A 19,821-nucleotide genomic window follows, 5' to 3' on the forward strand; every position below is an offset into this window, starting at 1 on the left:
TGCATGCCAGTTTGTTTTGGTTGAGTGGAACGAGTGGGGGATTTAGCAGTTACTCGTACCATTTACTACCGCATTTACATTAATTTACTATTATCGAGTTTCCTTTATTATCTGGTCTGATTGTTGTCAAACAGTTTTTGATATTAAACGGATTGGAAAAAAAAGTACTCCCTCCGTCTCAAATAAGTCCATTTTGGAATAAACACACATATTAAAAAAAAAGTTAGTTAAATGGAATCTTATCTCATGTATCATTAATTAGTGCATTGATAAGTGAGAATATAGTAGAGTTTCAAAAAAATCACAATAAATATAGGGATTTAATGCATTGAGAAATGAGAATAATGCTGAGTTTCAAAAAAATCACAATTAATATGTAGATAAATTTGTATTGAAATAAGAGAAGGACAAATATTTTGGGACAATTTTTTTTTTAAAACTGGACCTATAAATTGAGACGGAGGGAGTAATGTCTTATAAGAGTCTAATTAATTTGAAACAAAATTTAGAAGAAATAGTGTCCTATTAGTCTGCATTCAGCAAGCTAGGTTTTATGTTTTATATTCTTCGCAGTATTAAATCTATTTTTCAATGGTGTATGTAAAAATATAATACTCTACCCATTATATAAGTAATGACGGGAGGAATAAATAATTACAGTTTTAATTTCTCTAAAAATGAATACTTCCCGAAACAATTAAGATAATTTTTATTTTTCTAAAATTAAGTGTATATTATTATTATATTATATATGTTCGGGTAAGAAAACATATTATTTTTATCAAAATTATTTATTTATAGGCTGGAATATATGCATTTTCGTTAACAAATTAAAATCTGCAGATACAAGTTTGCATAGAAGATACTTGCACAAAACAAGAAAAAGAAAAAGAAATTTGCCATGTAAACAAACTGAAGCTACTTTAAGGCTAACTTTAGAGCAAGTATCCAAGATACAGTAGAGAAGAAAAACAGTTCACAATCTTTCAGCAGCTATGACAACTATGCACAATCCAATATATGAGAAGTATAAAAGAACAAGGGATTTTGAACTACTTGTATTTTTGCTTGTAGTTAAACAACTTTGATCTCGAACATGTGGTCTGGGGTCTGACTTCCTTCACTGTCAGAAACAATGTCCCCAACATTTAGAGCCATATGATTAGAAAAGGAGAGAGTTGGTTTCGTTTTAGGCACCAGCACAGGCTCCGCCTCGCCATTAAGAATCTGGAATACTTTCCTCATTGAAGGCCTCTCCGCACTATCTGGATTGGCACAGCTCAAACCAAGAAGCAACAACAGCTTAGCTTCTTCTACATTAAACACGCCATTCAAGCGTCTGTCTACAGCTTCTGCAAGCCTTCCCTCAGAGTGCAAGTCCCAAACCCAATCAACCAAATTGACCATTCTTTGACCTTCTGTTTCTTTATCAATTGGCCTCCTTCCACAGGCCAGTTCTAGTATTACCACGCCATAGCTAAAAACATCACTTTTCTCAGTTGCTTTTCCGTACTGAAGGTACTCAGGAGCAAGATACCCCATTGTTCCAGCTGTCAATGTCGAGACAGGGCTCTTGTCATGATCCATTAGCCTAGCCAACCCAAAATCCCCGAGCCTGGCGTTGAAATTTGCATCCAGCATTATGTTACTAGTCTTTATGTCTCTGTGAATCACTTGTTGCTCACATTCCTGATGCAAATAAGTCAAAACAGAGGCCAATCCGACAGCAATATTGTATCTGTGTGGCCATTTCAATGCCAACCCTTGGTCAGACTCTTGATACAACACATTATCAACACTTCCATTGGGCATAAACTCATAGACAAGTAACAATTCTCCCTTTTCAGCACACCAACCCTGAAGCGGAACTAAATTCTTGTGCCTTAAACAAGCTATAATCGACAACTCAGCAAGAAACTCAGTCTTACCTTCATGAGAATGCTTCGATCTTTTAACTGCAGACATCGTACCTAAAGACATAAAAAATGCCTTATAAACAGTCCCGAAAGCTCCATGACCTACAATCCTACTATCATGAAACCCTTTAGTAGCAGCTTTTAATTCTTTGTAACTAAATTGTCTAGGGCCTGTTAGAAGATCAGCCTTGATAGACTTATCCATTCTCATCCCCTTCCATTTCTTAACAGATATATAACCAAACAATCCAAGAAAAACACAAAACAATGCTGGCCCAGCAATCCCAAGACCCCAACCAAGCCTCTTATGTTTATTACCCGAACCAGAGACCGGAATAGGAGGTTTTCTAACCACAGAATTATCAGACACATTATAAGGAGGGAATCTTGGCCTACTTGACTTAACCCCAAAAGTCGAAAAACTCCAATTTTCAAGAAGATGAATTTCTGTACTTCCTTCAGTAGAAGCCGAAAACCCCACATACTTAAACTCCCTAAGATACTCAGAAAGATCAACATCAACCGCCAAAAGTGGATCGAAAGGCTTAGTCCCAGAATAACTCAAGAAAACCTTCAAACTCTTCTCAACACTCTCATAATCAATCCAAGCAGTAATCAAATTCCCACTTTTCAAATCAATCCCAATCGAAATAACATCAGCAGTCTTGATCGAATTAAGACTATCAATATCCAACCCTATATGATTCTCATTCGGGTCATTAAAATGTGAATCAAGCCTTGTATCAAACTCCACAGCAACAAACTTATTCTTAGTAAGCAGAGTTGAATTCACAAGGCCTAGATACCCACCTGGGCTCCCCAAAATCCGATCATCCGGCGTGATAAAGAACGCCAACCCATCACCAAACGACACCGGATTGACATTATTTATCGAAAAAGTGAAACAAGTGGAGAAAGAAGCAATGTGAGTGGAATCTTGATTAGAAAACTCAATTGGGTGATTGTAAATGACTGTGCCGGAGCTTGATGAAGGTACATTGAGTTGTTTCGTGAGGCTGATCACGCCGTGACGGAGAAAAGAGTCGCCGAGGAGACTGATATTGCGGAGAGATGAGAAAGAGGGGAAGTCAAAGTTGGTGTTTTGAGATGAGATTAAAGGGGGGTTCTTGAAAAACAACAAGAGAATCAAGAAAATGATGAGTGGGGTTCTTGAAGAGAAGAGATTCATGGTTGGGGATTGATTACCAGAGAAATCTTGGGTCTGAAATTATACAGATATACTGTGTGTGTGTGTGTGTGTTTTTCTTGCAGAATTGAAGGGCTAGTGTAGAAGAAGGGGAACGGGGGTTTAGAAAGTGGCGGGGAAATTGGGGGTGGGTGGTTTAAATGGTTGGAAAATGACAAATGGGTCGGGTTTTTAAGTATGAATATTGGGTATGTAAAATAAGACTCCACACGAATACAGGGCCTGTTTGTTAACGAGAAATGCTTTTTTTTACCGGTTTGTGTCAAGAAGGGAAAGCACTTTTAAACTTTTCTTGACCCGTTTGCGTAAAGAAGCAGAAGGCACTTTAGAATCCTGACTTCTCTCTCAACTCCCGCTTCTTTTCCAAACATTTTATTAACTTATTTACTGCTCCACTTAGTTTAAGCAAGAAGTCCTTATTTTAAGCAAATTTGATTTTTTTTATAGACTCAAAATTGATCCGATAATGATATATTTAAATTTATTTTTGATGGTACAAAACTTCCGAAAAATAGGCAATGTTTCACACATATATATGATATAAAATAATATATATTATTAAAATTAATTTTTTAAAATTTATTCATCATCTAAATTAATAAAATATGTATTTAAATATATTATAAATAAATTATAAAATTTTATAATTATATAGTAGCGAGACACGGCGTGATAGTTTTATATAACTTTTATATGTAAATTATAAATTTAAATTTGAGTTAATAAATTGTGGATTTACGGTTATTTTTAGATCATGGATTACTTGAAATTGACACGAAATTATTTATATATTATAAAAATATATTATATATTTATAATATATATTTTTATAATATATATTATCTTTATCTGCTATCTATTATCTAAATTAATTGAAAGTTCTAATTTTATATAATATAAATGATTTATAATACTAATATAATATTAATTTAATATTTTTATGAATGAATTATAACAGGTAGGTCGTGTGCGGATTATCTGTAAATTATTTATATTTCTAATGACATGTTATCTTATCACTTATTGAAAAATAATCATCAAGACATATCAATATCCTTCATATTTATATATTTTAAAATGATATTAAAATTATTTTATTATTATTTGCATCATCTAAATTTATATTACAATTATTAGACATTAATTATTCATGATTTAAGTGGAATTTTAATATATTTATAATAATTTTACTTCTAGTTGTACGTAATAAAAGAATGAAAAGTAGAAATTAGAAAACTGTTTTACTATAAAATTACGATAATATTATAAGTCCCAAATTTGCTAACCCAATATTGACTTAAATGGAACCAAACGGTTCGGTTTAGTTGCATTACAGGTTGGTTTGTAATTTTGAGAAATCATAATCATACAGTTTGATATCGATTTGTGATGTGAGAAACCATAATTATTTATAAGAAAAATAATAATCTCAAAAGATGATAAAAAATCTGAGTTAAAAAATCAAACAACTTATACACAAAAATATAACATATAGCTTCACTGTATGTTATCTTCAACTAATACTTTTTAATAATATCTCAACATTTTTTTTTGACAGATATCTCAACATTTTCTTAGTGTATAAATTACTTATGAAATATATCAAATAATTTAAAAATATAATTAACTCAACATTTTTGTACTTATGAATTGTCAATTTATTTATACTCCCTCCGTCCCCTTTTACATGTCCTCATTTAACTTTTGATTGACCAAATTTTGACTAAAGATTACAAATTATCTCTTCATTATTTTCGAAATCTGAAAGTTGCATATTAAAATACACTAAATATACTTTCTAATGATATAATTTTTATTATTTTTTGAATTATATGATATATGTAAAATTTCATTTTGACAGATATCTCAACATTTTCTTAGTGTATAAATTACTTATGAAATATATCAAATAATTTAAAAATATAATTAACTCAACATTTTTGTACTTATGAATTGTCAATTTATTTATACTCCCTCCGTCCCCTTTTACATGTCCTCATTTAACTTTTGATTGACCAAATTTTGACTAAAGATTACAAATTATCTCTTCATTATTTTCGAAATCTGAAAGTTGCATATTAAAATACACTAAATATACTTTCTAATGATATAATTTTTATTATTTTTTGAATTATATGATATATGTAAAATTTCAGTCAAAACATATAGTCAATTTGACTGGTCAAAAGTCAAACGGGGACATGTAATAGGGGACGGAGGGAGTATTATTTATTTTATATGAATACTGTATTTAATGAATATAAATATTTTATCGTAAACACAATTTTACTTTCAGAAAAATTGACTGATGACCTTGCTACAATTTGGCTCACTTGATTTGATGCGGCGTGCGGGCTTTGAATTGGGATCATCGGAAATTGCGGAGACGATAAATACTTCGAAGTTCGAACGTGGCCATGTTATACATGAATACAAAAACCCTAGGACAGACTCTCTGATTAACCCTGGCAAAAAGCCAATATTTCATCCTGTTCGATAAATATTTTCTCATCAGCTCGAATCTGATTCGATGGGGTCAAAATTTAACGACTTGCCAGAAGATTTGTTAATGACCATTTTTTTGCTACATCCTGTGAAAACTCTCGCACTGCTGAGGACTGTCTGCACGTTATGGGCTCGAATCATTACCAGCAAGTCTTTCGTTCAGCTCTTTCTTTCCCAACAAAGAACCTCCTCAAACACAAACAAACACTTTCTGCTTCAAAATGCAAGCAAATCAACAGGTCTCATGGATATCGAGACTCGTCGATACCAGAAGATCTTTGGTGAGAATTACGAGTGTTATGGAGTTTGTGACGGGTTGTTTTGTTTGTCTTCTACTAAAGATCATTTGGAAGCACACTCTAAAATACTCTTATGGACTCCCATCTTCAGGGGAAAGCTTCCTCCCCTGAGAATCAGGTATTCAAAGCATACTCATTTGTTATTTGGGTATCACAATGGCGATTACAAGGTGCTTAAGTTATTAATTTTTCCGCGAATATTCTATGTTTGTATCTATAGTTTGAGTACTGATGAGTGGGAGGTTTTAGAATATGATAACTTAGTTTCCAGTACCTTTAATCGGCTATGTTCGAAGGCCAGGTTGGTAGATGGTTCTGCATATATTGTTAAAGATTCGAAGAAATCTGAACGTGGAATTTTATCTTTTGATTTAAGTTCTGAGACATTTCGAGAAACGAAATTGCCTGCAGATTTATGGTATAGTGATGACTTCATTATGGAAGAATACATGGAATCACTAGCTCTTATAGGCAATGTTATGAAGGAAAATAAGCTTCATGTTGTGATGTGGGTACTGAGAGTGAGTGATGACAACTCGTTTTCATGGGATGAGATCAAACTGGGAATCAGCCTAGATATATATCAAGTGATGGGTTTTGTGAAAAAGGATGAACTTGTTATGGGGCGTAGCAGCACTTTCTTATACAACATAGTGAACAAATCTCAACAATGGTGCCGTTTAGATGATAGACTCGGTCACCATAGTGAAATAAGGAGGTACATGATGAAGCCTATCTATTCACCAATTCGGCAGAAGGTGGCTTCGACGACTTCGTATTATAATAAATATAATGTGTTGGCTGATTCTGATGAGGATCTATGATCTATTTGTGATGAGGATATTTGACCTGGTTTAGATATTTTAAGTTGAAGTTCCTACATACTATTTTATTTTATATAATTAAGTAAAAAAACATCTCTTCAATTCAAGTTTATTGCATTCAATAAATACTTGTTTGTTATATACCTTTCGGGTTTTTGGGTCTGAGAAACACTACTAGGATGAAGGATGATTTTCAAACTAATACCCGCTGAGAAACACTTGTATATGATAAATGAAGCAAATTATACAAAGTAATGGTGGTTCAGGCATATGGGTTTTATATATCAAGTCCTCTCATTTAGTTGTGCATCTTTCATGTACCACTCAAGAACATGGCTAGATTCTGACACTGATGTCCCTCCAATCACATAAATCATATGAATTTGCTTAAAATATTCACTGCTAGAAGAAATCTACTTGTGTGATGGAGAACTACTGACTATGGTCGAATAATATTGCACTATAACATCAGGAAATATGCACGAGGGTTGCATCAGCATGACACAAACCTTCAACAAAAGGTTGCAAAGCAAGAACTTGACTGCTTACACTGGATGAAACTTGCAATAGCCAGCCAAAATGACAACAGCAACTTCTTCACTGTAGGTGTCTGGGCAGCAGAACTACAAGCATAACATAGTGCTTAGACTAAGAAAAACAGTGTAAATTTGTTTCAAGTGTACTTAAAAGGATGCAGTACCTTCATTCATACTGCAGAAGCTCTCTCTGGGAAATATTACACTAGGATCAATTTGTTGTTGGGAGGACAGAACAAGAGCCACAGAGTTTTTACTGCAGAGAAATATGCATACATACACCATATGTTTTAGTCATTAAGGTCAACAAAGAATTTTTGAAACTTAAAAGAAAAGAAAAGGTGAGACCAATATTATTAGAAAAGCAAAAAAGAAATGAGAAACTATATCTTTAGAAAATTCAATCAACTAGAGTCCAGACATTTATATAGAAGCAAAAAAGCCTGAGACGGGACTAGAACATATTACGTTTTTGACTTCAGATATACATCTGCTTGCTCTTGTGTAATTGTTCAGACATGGACTCTTGTTAATACCTAACGAGAAGATTGAGTTAATTACCTGGCCCAGGTTGGAATAAACTTTTTAGTAGGCATCTCATCCTCCTCTTCTTCTTCATCATCTGAATGCTGGTACGGAGACATCTCATACGATTTTTCATGACCATCTCCACTTCTAGAGGATAACCGATCCAACATACTAGTTGACTACAAAGAAAAAAAAACAATATAAGATGAAGCTGCCCAACTTATTGAGACAAACATCAAATATTTTTACAATGCCAATCAAAATGAAATGTCAAATGGACCTTCCTTATAAATACATGTGGAACATTTACCTTTCTGCTGCCATCATGAGTACCAAGACTTTCACAATTTTCAGGGGCAATGTTAACTTCCTGAATACTACTCTTGGTACCCTTGAATTCAGTTTGGGATTTTGGCTTTTTTAAAGTGTTTTCATCTCTGCTCACTTTGTCCAGTTGCTGAGCCTTTCCTGTTCTGCTATTAGATTCCTTCCTAATGTTTGTGCTTTTACCCTGGTGTGTATACTACTAATATCAGTGCCTGCCGGAACTTACAGGATAACAATGATATGACATGATGGCTATTAGAGATTTTACCGTGTTGGCGCATCGTTTTTCTTTCTCCCCTATCTTAGCTAATGTTTTCTCTTCTTGCACTCTGTGACCTTGCCATCCTACTATGCGCTTTCTTTTCCTTTCCTTTTCCATCCTGCCTTCTTCCTCTCTCAGCCTTTTCCTTGCTGCTAAATCGGCCTCTTTCTTTTTGAGTTCCTCTTCTTTCTTTCTCTTATCTAACTCCCTTTGCCTTAAAGTTTCTTGCTCTATTTTCGCTCGCTCAAGTTTCAATGCTTCTTTCTTAATTTTGCGTTCATTTTCCTTCTTTTCTTCTTGACGCTTTGCCGCCTCAGCAGCCTCCAGTGCTCTCACTTTGATATCTCTTTTACCTGCAACGTTTATAAATTGGATTAGAATATTATACACTGCTAATCTGGTGACTGGTCTGAACATCTTACAAGATACTGATATTACTTGTAGTAGTTACAAATTGACAAGAACTTAACCACAAACAGATAAGAGAGTGCTCAGGGCAGGAAAAAATAAACAGAATTACACAAAGTTCAGATACAGTTCAGATACAACTTATATAATAATGCTATTGTGAATTGCTATAGACAGAACAATTCAACATACAGCATCCCATATATGAAACATGATTTATATAATGAAATTCTGTAGAACGCAACGATGTTATGCTTCAAAGAAAAGAAAAGAAAAGGTTTTAATTTCTTCAACTTCCTCCTGAGATTTTTTGAAGGAAAAGGAAAAAACACCTACAAATTTGGGAAGAAAATCCTTGTATGTATATTTGTCCAAAAAATATTCTTCCCGCTTATGGAAAATTTTGGGAAAAAAAGAAAGTTACCAATTTTCTGTTCATTTACCTTCTTTCCTCAACTGGGGAACATAGCGTTAACAGATCAAACATTACAATACACACTTGTGAAACCAGACATTTCAACTGTCTGGGTGAGCATCTTGGGACAACAAAGCATACAGTTGGAGAAGAAACGGTCATATAACAAACACTAATAGCATGAACCATGTTTCCAAATTGTCTTCAACACATAAAACAACAAACATGTAAATACCAACAAGTTGGTTAGTATTCTCAGTGTTTTAACAATACTTTTCTTCCAATTATCTTCACATCTGAACTTATCAAGGTAATAAAGAGTCCGGTATGTGTGTTGTGATTTGTGAAATTGTAGGTGTATAACTATCTACCAGAGTTTGTTTCCTGAGATAAATTTAATACAAATTCAAGTTTTCTTTCATATACAGTTTAGGTACAGATTATAAGTATTCCCAAACTAAATCGCTATAATTACTTCTGTGTATTAATGATTGTAGAGGCAGTGATTTCTCGGTGGTCATTGGTCAATTTAACCTAGTCTAGGTTTTAAATGTTGAATTCGATAAATTCATGTAGTTACCACTGACAATATTATAAGACATTATGCTTGCTTGACCCAATCACAACTGATTGTGGTCCCCAAACATTTCCCATGCCCCGAGCAAGTTACGAACTTAAGCAAGCTGGCTAGAGAGAAACTCTCTAAAGGGGTCCTGTTGTATAACTAATTCTGTCATTTGACTCTTGCTTGACCCAATCACAACTAATTGGTGTCCCCAAACACCTCCCATCTCCCAACCAAGTTATTAACTTTAGGAAGCTAGCCAAAGAGAAACCCAGTAACAGATTACCTAATAAGTAAGCTAAAAGCCTAAAACAGATAGATCCCCATGGACGTCTCTCTGCGCAACATAATAGTTATGTAGAATCAAAACAAGTAAGGAAGAATAAATATATCACCTTTGCAAACTGCAGCCTCTTGCTTTTGCTTAACTAACGGAATAAATGAAGTGACATTGGACACAATGTTATTCCGCTTCACCTTCTCTGACAGTCTCTGTGTGCCTCTTCTTATACTTGTTGTACTTGACAATTTTGCTTTACTTAACCTGTTGTGAAGTGATTCACTGACCTTTACATTATATGCACCTGCTGCTGACAACAGGTTTTCCTTCCCCCAAAGTTTACTTTTATTATTGCTGGAGTGACTTCTGAGCCTCTGTTTGACACTACTTTGAATCTCTGCATTGCTATGATCTAGACCACCGGTCTGATGTAACTTCTTAGCTGCAGGAGGATTTAGGAATACTTCTATTGTCTCAGGAGGTGGTTCTCCACTGGAACAGCTATTGGTCTCTGCCAAACTAATGTCTTCTTGAATATGATCATCATCATATACATTCTCAGTTTCGTCAAGAACACAGGAATCTTCTTCAATACGGAAACATGTAAGCTCTGGATTAGAGCTCAATCGCTTCTCTGAATTGACCAAACTTGATGTTATCCTTGGACAGAACCTTCCAACAGGCGTGTCACAATTTTTTGCATTCCAGCTATACTGAGCACCAGAATATGGTAGAGAATCAGAATACAACATTTTCCTCAGGGCAGAGTCTACTTCATTCGTTGAAGTAGCCTGTAAATGGTTGCCAGCATCCTCGCTTAAAGATATATTGCTTGTTCGATCAGCATGCTCATGAAGTCTAGTTGGCACAGATAAACAGGGGTCTTCATTTGTAAATGGTTTGTATGTAGGTGAGAGATGAACTAAAGGGGTGCACATGCTCACATTTCTACAAATCTGCTCCAGAATGCTAGCACGTTGCATTGAGTTACCAGTAAAATTAATTTCATCTCTACTAGCATCGAGCCCTACATTATCAGAATGTTCATCAACAACAAATCCCTCATAAATCGGTAAATTTTGATCAAAAGCAAGCTCATTGTTACATTGTAAACCAACAGGGCCACCGTCCTTCAGATGGGGATCGCAATCTAGCAACGGATTCCTGCTAGAAGTCAATATATCAGCATCTTCTAGGTCACCGTCATTTCTGACATGAAAGATCTTCTGAAATTCCTGCTCAGGACTCAAACTTTTTGCAGCAAGGATTTCATTAGGAGGATATGATGTAGTGAAGTTCTCAACAAAGGACCCTTGAGATTCCCTAGTAGCCTGTTTGCTTAAACTTGATACAAGGCATGGTCCTAACTCTTCGTTTTCAGATGGACAAGTGGTCTGTACAACCTTCATTTGCTCTGTGAAACAAAACTGACCATCCTGGAAAGAACAAAAGATTAATAACAGTGACCAAACACCTGTCCGAAAGAACAAATGACCAAAATACATGCAGCCACATTTCGGTATTCATATAAAAGAGTAAATCATCGCGACTTTTTTCTCTGTAGGAAGCAAACTGTAAGATCTCTGGGATTAATTATTAACTTTTTTCTCACTCTTAACAGCTATTAAAGATGAACTCCAAAAAATATTCCAAGTCCCATTAATGTGTTCATTTCACAAACCAAACACAAATATAAACAGCTATATACTAGACAAAGATACGTGTTAAATAATTGTTGTCACCGCCTGTGATACTTTACGTTCCATGTCTCCGGTAATCAGGAAATCATGACTTTGACCAAGTAGACATTAGACTAGCATAGTCACAGTCTCACAGACATTGCATGAACTAAAAGAAGTGCAACAGAGGGCATATGCTACTACCTATCCCAAATTAGATGTCCCTTTGACTTTTGCACATACGTTAAGGTGAATTGACCACATAACTCCGTAAAAAAAATTGTAAATAAAAAAACTTGATACTTACAATTGTATTAAAAAAAATTAAAAAATAATTTGTGAAGCCATGTGGTCAATGCATATTGACATATGTGTCAAAAGTCAAAGGGACGTCTAATTTGGGATGAAGGGGGTTATGAAGGAACACTATGATGAAGACCTTTCTATCACAATCATATGTAATTATCACAACTTAAGATTTCACAGAGAGAGTAACCATTTCAGCTGAAAGTCCTGCATCCGTGTGAATTTAAACACTCGAGGAAAAAGGGCACATTGAGGATGAAAATTTATTTGCATGAAGTGGAACTTTAGATAGTGTGTGCTACTAATATCATGTATATGTATAAAACAAAAGGATATAATTCAATTATATGTGTATAAAACAAATAGATATAATTCAAGTATATGTGTATTTGCATGAAGTGGAACTTTAGATAGTGTATGCTACTAATATCATGTATATCTATAAAACAAAAGGATATAATTCAAGTATATGTGTATTTGTATACACATATACATCTCTTCATACATATACATGATATATGTGCTACTAATAGGATCATCAGATATAAATACACACACACGTGTATATGAACTATTTGAATACAACACATCGCTAAGCACAAGACAAGTCAATACCTCTTGTTGGTTTTTAAAAACTGGTGAACAGAAAGTGCCATCTGCTAAATGGCACTCCATTTTTTCGAAGAACATGCCAGAACTTTCACTGCCATCTTGTTCACAAGAAGAAGAAAATGCTAGGAGCTTTTGGACAGCATCTAAATCATTCTCAGCATTCTTCGAATGACTACTCATACGATGGCCTCCCTGCATACTGTGAAGGTTTTGTTCCCTTAAGCTTGCAATAGCAGAGGAACAATTGGTCTGTTGGTAGTCGATCTTTCTCCTCTTCAATTGAGGCCATGAATTAAATTCTATGTGCCTATATCGGCTTTTAGGCAAAGAAGACATAAGGGTGGGCTGAGCTTCGCCAAACTCTAAAGAACAGATATTGTTGTATTCGTTCTGATGATCACCAAATGAAGCAGATGTATATAAACCTCCCTCGGCTAAGTTATTAGAACCATCTTCCAAACACATTATCTCTGTGCTAGACAAGGTGTTTATGTTCTCACAATCAAAACTATGTTTATTCTGCTGCAATTTCTTCTCATCATCAACAATGCAGCATCGACCATCAGGTTGATCTTTCATATTTACCTCCTCATCCAAGAAACTATTTGGATCTTCAGTGACCAATGGGGTTAATTTTGGGACAGCTGAAGGAACTGAACACTGTTGCTGGGAAGCTATAGGAATAATTTCACTCGCAGTCCCCCTCACACAGCAAAAATTACCCTGTTATACAACATAAATGAACACTTCTGCATCATGAAATTTGTCATAATGTACAAAAATATGTGTGTGTGTGTGTGTGCGGCAGTTCAAGACATTACTTATCTTAATGCAAAAACTTAATTTGGAATACAGTTGAGGAAAATCACAGAAGTGATATTAAATTGGCTTCTATAAAACTCGATGGCATCTTTAAACTACTGTGCTTTCCATGAATATAGCTTTCTTGTTCATGTCAAGATATATGACATTATGAACCATATTAGTTGCTTCATTTATTAATTTTAGATTTAAGGAGATTTGATATTTAACATGATATTAAAGCTCAAGTTTACCCAAAGTTTTCGAGTTCAAATCCGAAATTACCCCATATATCCTAGAACTGCCGGATGCTTACAACCAAAAGAACAGGTTATAAAATCACAGCGTTTCCACAAAGGATGTTTACGAGTTATTCATGAGGTGATAGACCTCAAAGATGAAAAGTGAAAAGTATTGGTTGGATGTATATTATAGTTAAGCACCTGGCAATGAGACTGACTGACTGCCAATAGAGTGTGATCAGAACATATTTAAAGAATTACCTCATCAATTCGCTGCTCCGCACACCCTTCCTTTAGAAGGCAGTTGGGCGGATGCATATCCTGATAAGAACGTTTATGGAGATCTGAGCCATCTTCAGCATGGTTCACCTGATGCTTTCCTATTATATAAGCTTCCAATGTTGTTTCAATTTCATTGCACTCCTCCGTATTTGTTTTGTCCACCTCTGGTGCATTCGTTTTTTCTTCACAAGCTTCACTCTGTGGCAGTAACTGCATCTCGAAGGAAACTTTAGAAGGGTAGTCATTGGTTGACTTTTCTAGTGACTCAGGCTCCGGCAACTTATGGCATGTCCTTTGCAGATATTGTTGTGGGCTTTTTATCACAGAAGGGAGGCTATCGCATTCATTTAACCTGCAATCTTCTAAATCGTTAAAGTCCAGTTGCTTTGGCTTCACAACAAAGTTAGCATCAGCGGCCAACCGTACATCTAGACCTTCTGACTCTGTTCTTATGTTAAAGTCATCCAGATTAGACCCCACACCAGGAAGGTGTCCTTCATGCTCAATAGCCGTAGCAAATGGAACTTTCTCCTCCTGGTTGACAATTCCACTGCTTTTAGTTACCGGAAGGACTAATTGACTTCCTGACAAGTCTTTATGGGTGTTTTCATCAGACCTGTTCAATGAGCTTAAAAGTGGAATGTTTTCTGTTGCATCAGATCTGGAATGAGTGACTTTAAGATCAGCAATATCGAAAGATGTAGCACTCGGTACTAATTTGTTGCTGTGACAGGTATCTTTTGAACTTTTATTGGTACAATCAACCTCTGATGGTTTGACTACCTCTAGTACTTCATTAGGTTTATCAGGATTTTGACTTAGTTTACCACTGGACTCACCAAGGATGCCCCCATCAACCTCTGGAATGTAACAAGATGTGCCCAGTCCTACAGCATCATTCACATGACTATGTTGTTGGCTAGAACTCATGGATCTCATGATATTACCCAGTGACTTGCTACTTTCTTTTTCCCTCACCTTGGATATTTCAATTGCAGCTTCTTCTCGCTCATCACTCTTTTCTTTACTAGCGTGAAAGGGAACGGCCACCTCGATTTCCTCGTTCAGAGGCTGATGGTCATAATCCATAAGTTGTGAAAGGCTACCAACACCTTCGTACTCAATTGTGGAAGTTCTACAAATTTCCAAAGATTCATTCGGGCAAATGTCCTGTATGCAAGAAGTTGTAGATCTTTTTATTTGACCACTTGTACCATTTTCCATGCTCAGATCTATTCCTTTAGATTGGCTGATCACAGACTTTTCCTCGCCTCTATGTTTTCTCACAGTTTCATAAGATACAGCCAGCTTTGAAGGTTCATTGACAGAGCTTGGCCTTTGGCATGTGCTTCTAGATCTTGTCATTCTACCACAATTGTTGTTTGTGCCATTTTCATTGCACAAAGCTCCACTAGCAACCCTCTTTCCAGAGCTTCCTCTGCTCGTGTAGGGAGATTTGTCCATTTTCAATAAACCTTTGTAATGATCGGCCTCATCTGAATCAATACCACATAATGCGACTCCGGTCACTGCACCAAAAGATATTCTTTTATTTTCATCACTTAAGCGACTCTTTGTTGCTTTTCCACTTGTCCGGAGCTCTAGGGCCTTTTGCCTTGATTTGGACCTTTGCAATCTAGCTAGAGATTGATCAGGTGCAATATCAGTGTTTGGGATACTGAATTCTGTCTGATCTGTTGAAGAGCATTTGGGAACAGAACTCAGAAGTTCATTTCCTCCATCAAGACCATTGTCAAAAGCACCCACTATCATATGTGATTCATCAGATGCTTTTTCACCGTCTTGTGCAATAACTAGCTGAGATGTCCGACTTATGCCCGGTGACTGACCTGATTTGATCGAGATATTGGTGATTCCTACATCTGCCTGATCATGTGAATATGTAGAAGATAGCCTGGGAACACAATTTGCGCTATATCCAACATCATTACCATGGGACTCATGCACAAGTCTCGGCTCATCTCCTGTGTCAGGAACATTATTTGAGTCTTGGATTTGAATATCATTAGGTAATTTATCCAATAACTCACCATTGTCCCTTATACCAGTTACCCTGCTCCGCAAGTAACACTGACCAGTTGAATAAGGAAACGTCAGTCTTGCATGAGGAAGTAGAAGGTCTGATATCAGCTCTTCTCTGTTTAATTCTGCATTTGAAATGTATTTTAAATTAACTTCTCTACTTGCTAATGAAAAAACTGCATACTCTCTGGGGTAATAAAACTGTATTAGGTCGGGAAAAAAAATAATCCTTTTAGTGTATAATTTCTCTACTGCCCATCTAATCTATTCTATAGTGTAAAGAAAAAAAAATTGCAAGGAAGTCAAATAAAGCTTGAAAGAAGTCATCACACACCCATAATTCACATAATTTACAAGTAAAATCAACAACAGCAATTAGTAAAATACCACAATACAAACATTAACTTCACATATGACTTCGCATCATAATCGACAGCAATTTGACAAAATCAATAAAATCTAAACAAGCTCGAAAAGGCAAATCAAACACGAGTACAGAATCTACAGATAGAGCCACGTGTATGCATCAATACCTTGGGGATCTGAAGAAACAGAGTGTAGATTAGGGTTAAGAAACCAAGGAGGAGGGTTGATTCCTTGAATGAGGAGATTAGATGCGAGTTGTTGTTCGTAAAGGTAGGTTTGCTGCTTCACTTGTTCTATAATCCCATTTGTGCGCTCGAATATGTTGCGCACGAGCTTCTCTACGTTCGTCGTCATCATTGAACTACATCCACATACTCCGGCGACGGCGAGTTTTCTCCGGTGAGTAGAGAGAGAAAATGTCCGTTAGATTTTAAGATGCCCGAGCGGCAATCTGATTTTCAAATTTTTAGGGGAGATGGATGTGTTTGAGATTTGGAAAGTGGATCGTCGGGTGGAGTTTTGGGCGCAGACGGGTCGGATCCGCGTTTTCACTTGAACTGCACTCGTGAGTTGACTTCACATGGTGAATGACAGCAATATTTACTGTTTTTGAATTGATTTTTTTAATAAATTTTCTGATTATATTGGACCGTTTAGGTGCACTTATTTTTTATTAATAAGTGCTTATTTTTAAAGAAAAGAATATAATTTGTATTTGTGCTGAAATAGTCTTAATTCTTTCGAATAACGAATATGAAACATGTTTTTAATTTTATATTCAAAAAATATATATTTTTTAAAAAATATATTTTATTTTTCATAATTAGGTGTTGCCAAACAAACATCTATGTGCAAAATTATAACACATACAAGATTACTTTTAAGATAAAACACTGTATATTAATATTCATTGAAAATCTTTTGAATCAAGACTAATCGTTATAATATGATTTAACTGAATACTTGTCCATTCATCTATTTTTAATCTCGTATTCCCGTCCCCGATAAATTAATTACGAACAATTATCATATTTTATTTAAATATAGTATGATGATATATATTTATATGATTATTTGATAGATAAGTCATAATAAAATTGTTGGATACTGTTATATGATAAACGATCATGATTGCATATTAATATATTTAGATATAATCAAAAATATTTTCGATGTTTTAAATCAAATACAAGCAGGTTTTCCAAATAAAATATTAGAGTATGTTTTCAGCCTTCTTTAAGTTCAAAACATAATACAAAGGGATTTGAAGCTCAAAACAAAATCAGGTTTAGTAACTATATAGACTTATATTCTTTACACATTCAAAAAATCGTAAAACAAATCATTAGATTTTATTATATGATAAACTGCTAAGAGTGCATAATAATAAGAATAAATTTTTTATATATATTTTAACCCATATAAAATGAATTTTTATAAATAGAGTGTGACACCTTTTATAAATCAATAACCATTTAATCTACTTCGTATTTTTATTCAAATTCAAATATGATTCCTATATCATCACTAGATCTTATTATTTTCAATAAACCAAGAGTTTTGACTCTTGTCATGCATAAATCAATATATAAAAGTATCTAATAATTCGATTTTATTACCTAAAATATTGGTTTTATTTTATCACTAATACTCCCGACTATCATAACTTAAAAGAAATTAAATACAAGAATTTCAATCTCATTAAAATTATCAATTTCTTTTCTCAAATAGTGATTTTTAAGATTGTAGAAAATCTAATCCTATTTTTCGCTGGCATAATATGAATTTAAAAAATACAATTAAATCATACTTTATTTGCTTCAAAAGAATTAATATTTTTTAAATACCAAATCAAATTATCATATATATGTATTTCAAAGTACGAGTATTCATGGATTAACTAGTATATCTGGCCCGTGCTTCGCACACGGGTAACGTCTGTGTTTTTAAATTTTAATAATTGATTATAATGTATTTTTAATTATAACACGCTCGGTAATAAAGTCATTGATTAATACAATAAAATAAAACGTTGTACAAACATCAATTATTATACTTTGACCAAGAACTTAATATTTCATCTAAAATCTATCAAATATATGTTGTAAAAAAAATTATAATGTGATTAAAAAATTATATCATTTACTAAGTATAGATACTAAGTACATGTTACTTGAAATTGAAAAGTGATCGGATTGTAATGCCCTCCAGGGTAATTTATTAAACCAACATAAATATCATATGCTTCAGACCGTTGGAGCAATAGTCTTCAAACTTGAAGTCAAAAAACAAACTAAAGACAATGTAAAAACAGGACAGTTACTTCTACAGGTGGGAAGAAAATGAAAACCTAAACAAAGTCTAATCTTAACCGTGTCCATCTAATGCAGTTCTTGAAACCGTCACAGACGACCTTATAATTATTGGAAAATACAGTCCAACCTGGTGAGAATCCTCAAGGTGTCAATAAGAAGTGCCTAATTAAAACGGTCAACCAATATTATAAATGATGCTGCATCAAACCGAATGAGAATGCTTATAAAAATTGATCGAGTATAAGAGGATGCGATCTTAATATAAAACTGCACGATACAGCTCGTTACACAATGAAAAATAAGCACCAAGTGACCAAGATATTGAAAGAAATAATATCTCTCCTCATGAGAGAAGAAGTTCCGTAGAGATATAAGCTTAAAACAGAGAGTAAGAAATAGATTAGAATATAAGAAGTAGAGTGTATAAATTTTCTCCAATCTTCTTTATTAAACTCAGGACCTTATCTTTGGTACAATATTATGTCCCTCATGAAGATGATTGTATATTCTTGCTTAGATTTAGGCAATCTTGTTTTGTTCAATCGATTTTCTTAACTTTGATATATAGATTTCAATCTTCGTACCTGAGCGTAGGTATGACCGTGAAAATATTCTTTATGAAATATTACGATAGAAATAGCAATTAAATATATAATTTTAGTATTTTCAATAAAAATAAGTCAAATATATTAGGATAATTTCTCGAGCTCGCCTCACGGCGAGACCTCGATTCTTTATTTTTTTTGTTTTAAATTAAGATCTTTAATAAATTACATCATGGTAAAAAATATAAGTATTAGTATTTAAGAAAAAAGCCCGACTTTTTTTATGAGGAGTTTAAATGTAATACTTATTTTTGTAAATATATACAAATTAGTCACATAATCTCATTTTTATCGTGCATTAACATGAATGTACAATGCTATATTATTTATGAAATATTGTAGTAATTAAAAATATATAATTTTAGTGTTTTAGATACGTAAAAATACATTATTATAGTTTCTCAACCTCACAGAGAGAGCGTGATTCTTAATTTTATTTGTTTTAAAATGACATCTTCAATAAAATACATCATGTTAAAAATTTAAATACTTTTTAAA

The 19,821-nt window shown here is 34.2% G+C and overlaps 3 protein-coding genes across 4 annotated transcripts; 1 reads left to right on the plus strand and 2 right to left on the minus strand.

The window, feature by feature from the left end:
- Positions 1–907: 907 nt before the first annotated feature.
- LOC108217478 (probable L-type lectin-domain containing receptor kinase S.7) lies at positions 908–3,326 on the minus strand. The gene has a single exon (XM_017390307.2). It carries the CDS (start codon positions 3,103–3,105, stop codon positions 1,075–1,077), a length of 2,031 nt encoding a protein of 676 aa, XP_017245796.1. The 5' UTR covers positions 3,106–3,326; the 3' UTR covers positions 908–1,074.
- Positions 3,327–5,653: 2,327 nt separating this feature from the next.
- LOC108217479 (putative F-box protein At5g52610) lies at positions 5,654–6,751 on the plus strand. Its single transcript, XM_017390308.1, has one exon. The coding sequence runs from the start codon at positions 5,654–5,656 to the stop codon at positions 6,749–6,751; it is 1,098 nt and encodes a 365-aa protein (XP_017245797.1).
- A 190-nt stretch (positions 6,752–6,941) lies between these two features.
- On the minus strand, positions 6,942–16,966 carry LOC108219190 (uncharacterized). 2 transcript variants are annotated; one of them, XM_017392496.2, is made up of 10 exons: positions 16,571–16,966; positions 16,046–16,162; positions 13,974–15,979; positions 12,673–13,392; positions 10,188–11,508; positions 8,411–8,757; positions 8,126–8,326; positions 7,849–7,994; positions 7,452–7,543; positions 6,942–7,374 (listed from the first exon to the last, which is right to left on the minus strand). In XM_017392496.2, exons 1-10 carry the CDS (start codon positions 16,758–16,760, stop codon positions 7,349–7,351), a joined length of 5,166 nt encoding a protein of 1,721 aa, XP_017247985.1. In that variant the 5' UTR covers positions 16,761–16,966; the 3' UTR covers positions 6,942–7,348. The 2 variants fall into 2 exon arrangements, with proteins under 2 accessions (XP_017247985.1, XP_017247984.1); XM_017392495.2 differs by having other exon boundaries at positions 13,974–16,162.
- Positions 16,967–19,821: the final 2,855 nt, after the last annotated feature.

Source organism: Daucus carota, chromosome 4, assembly GCF_001625215.2.
Source record: "Daucus carota subsp. sativus chromosome 4, DH1 v3.0, whole genome shotgun sequence".
In the NCBI taxonomy this organism is placed as follows: Eukaryota; Viridiplantae; Streptophyta; class Magnoliopsida; order Apiales; family Apiaceae; genus Daucus; species Daucus carota.

What these genes read in the sequence shown, in the direction of transcription:
- LOC108217478 (XM_017390307.2), bottom strand. Translation starts at nt 3,105, where the DNA reads ATGAATCTCTTCTCTTCAAGAACCCCACTCATCATTTTCTTGATTCTC.
- LOC108217479 (XM_017390308.1), top strand. Translation starts at nt 5,654, where the DNA reads ATGGGGTCAAAATTTAACGACTTGCCAGAAGATTTGTTAATGACCATT.
- LOC108219190 (XM_017392495.2), bottom strand. Translation starts at nt 16,760, where the DNA reads ATGATGACGACGAACGTAGAGAAGCTCGTGCGCAACATATTCGAGCGC. An exon ending in TTTATTCCAACCTGGGCCAG is followed by an intron (nt 7,544 to 7,848) that starts GTAATTAACTCA and finishes ATTTCTCTGCAG; the next exon opens with TAAAAACTCTGTGGCTCTTG. An exon ending in CTTCTGCAGTATGAATGAAG is followed by an intron (nt 7,375 to 7,451) that starts GTACTGCATCCT and finishes TTATGCTTGTAG; the next exon opens with TTCTGCTGCCCAGACACCTA.